Source organism: Phycodurus eques, chromosome 19, assembly GCF_024500275.1.
Source record: "Phycodurus eques isolate BA_2022a chromosome 19, UOR_Pequ_1.1, whole genome shotgun sequence".
Taxonomy (NCBI): Eukaryota; Metazoa; Chordata; class Actinopteri; order Syngnathiformes; family Syngnathidae; genus Phycodurus; species Phycodurus eques.
The window spans coordinates 19,090,070-19,092,569 of record NC_084543.1 but is presented as its reverse complement, the minus strand read 5'-3'; the positions used below and the strand labels follow the sequence as shown (position 1 = coordinate 19,092,569).

Genomic DNA, 2,500 nt, shown 5'->3' with positions numbered 1-2,500 from the left:
AATGACATCAAATGACCATCATCATCATGGCGGACTGGTGAAAACATCTACCTCACAGTTCTGAGGTCCTGGGTTCAAATCTGTGTTGAGTTTGCATGTTCTCCTCGAGCCTGCGTGGGTTTTTTCTGGGTACTCCGGTTTCCTCCCACACTCCAAAAATATACATGGCAAGTTGTTTGTGTAATGGGGCCCTACGATTGGCTGGCGTCAAATTCAGGGTGTACCCCGCCTCTCGCCCAAAGTCAGCTGAGCTAGGCGCCAGCAGACCCCCGACCTAGTGAGGATAAGCGGTACGGAAAATGGATGGATGCACATCAGAAGCAGAGAGCAGTGATGGAATTTCTTGCTTTGAAAAAGGAACCACCACTAGACATTTTCAAAAGGTTAGAAAACATGTATGGGCAAGCTGCAATAGGCTACAGCACAGTAAAAAACTGGGTGTCCAAGATCAAACGTGAATAACGAGAGACTGTGCTGAAGCCTACTGCAGCTTCCCTATACACATTTTGCAACCTTTTGAAACTGTTCAGTGGTGGGTCCCCTTCCAAGCATAAAATTCAAACAGAGCTCTCTGCTTCTGATGGGCATCCAACAATGTCATTTCCAAAATGGCTGACAGAAAGAGGACAGAACCTTTTGGGGGAAAACAAAGCTTCAAACATGTATTTTAACGACAAGCCGTGAAGATTAAAACAAACAAAAATCAAATTGGGCTCACAACTCTTTGACTGCACAGTGGCACAAAAACACATAATACAATACGGCTTAAGTCGAATAGCTCCCAGCTGTCATATTTCTGGAAACTCTTACACAACGCTATGCTTAAGTGATGGACTACTTATGTACAGTACATATGCGATGTGTGAGAAGAGCTCCAGTTACAGTAATTTAAAAGAAGAAAATAAATTATCTCTGAAAAAGAGATTTTAAACCCATATTTCACAATTGAGTGTAAGTTTCAATACCGCAAAGGACGCTATGACTTACACCACAGGTACAGCGAGACACCACCAGGGATTGCTGAAAGGACTCTTTCGCCACAGAGACTGAGAACGGTGGACATAGCTGAGTGAGATCACCACTAAAAGGAGAGGGGGAAAAAAGACCAAAGGTTTGCTCATGTCACTTCCAAAAACAACTGAAAAAGCACACAGTCTTATGCTGAACACATGCTCCAAATTATTATGCATGTAGGATTTAAAGACCCTGTTAGGGCTGCCACGGCTAGTCAACTAATCGTGATGACGTCGACGATCAAAATCGTGCATCCATCCATCCATTTTCGACCGCTTATCAGAGGTCGGGTCGCAGGGGGCAGTAGCTTTAGCAGGGACGCCCAAGACCTCTCCCCAGCCACTTCATCCAGCTCTTCCGGGGGGATCCCGAGGCGTTCCCAGGCCAACCGAATGATGTAGTCTCCTCCTGGATGACCGAGCTTCTCACCCTATGTCTAAGGGAGAGCCCGGACACCCTGCGGAGTCTTTTTCCATGGCCTCACCGAACTCCTCGCATGCCCGAGTTTTTGCTTCAGCAACCACCAAAGCTGCATTCCACTTGGCCAGCCGGTACCCATCAGCTGCCTCAGGAGTCCCACAGGCCAAAAAGGCCCGATAGGACTCCTTGAGCTTGAGGGCATCCCTCACTGTTGGTGTCCACCAACAGGTTCAGGGGTTGCCGCCACGACAGGCACCGACCACATTACGGCCACAGCTCCGGTCGGCCGCCTCAGCAATGGAGGCGCGGAACATGGTCCACTCGGACTCGATGTCCTCCGCCTACCCCAGAATATGAGCAAAGTTCTGTCAGAGGTGGGAGTTGAAACTCCTTCTCACAGGGAATTCCGCCAGACGTTCGAAGCAGACCCTCACAATATGTTTGGGCCTGCCACGTCGGACCGGCATCTTCCCCCACCATCGGAGCCAACTCACCACCAGGTGGTGATCAGTTGACAGCTCCGCCCCTCTCTTCACCCGAGTGCCCATGACATGAGGCCGAAAGTCCGATGACACAACCACAAAGTCGATCATCGAACTGCGACCGAGGGTGTCCTGGTGCCAAGTGTACCTGTGGACACCCTTATGCTTGAACATGTTATTCGTTATGGACAAGCCGTGATGAGCACAGAAGTCCAATAACAGAACACCGCTCGGGTTCTGATCGGGGGGGGCCGTTCCTCCTAATCACGGCCTCCCAGGTCTCACTGTCATTGCCCACGTGAGCATTGAAGTCCCCCAAGCAGAACGATGGAGTCTCCAGCGGGAGCGCTCTCCAGCCCCTCCACCACGATAAGGTGACGGCTCAAGGAGGGGAAAGGTACATTTGTTTGGACAAATTTAAAAAATATATATATATGTAACTCTTCTGAGCTATTTGCTATTTCATTTTATTTGTCTAAAGGTACATTTGTTTGGACAAATAAAATGAAATAGCAAATAGCCATATATCATAATGCAGGCTTAAATCTAATTATTTTTGGAGAATGAATAGGCTAATTCCATTT

General features: G+C 48.4%; 1 protein-coding gene across 6 annotated transcripts in view; it reads right to left on the bottom strand.

The window, feature by feature from the left end:
* Positions 1–2,500, bottom strand: part of tmem94 (transmembrane protein 94) — a 137,482-nt gene that overhangs the window by 11,405 nt on the left and 123,577 nt on the right. For 5 of the 6 annotated variants that reach the window (XM_061705672.1, XM_061705674.1, XM_061705673.1 and 2 more), the window contains one exon: positions 988–1,081. The exons of the other annotated variant lie outside the window; for it this stretch is intronic. In XM_061705672.1, coding sequence (XP_061561656.1) covers positions 988–1,081 — 94 coding nt within the window. The remainder of the gene's footprint in view (positions 1–987; positions 1,082–2,500) is intronic. 6 annotated transcript variants of the gene reach the window in all.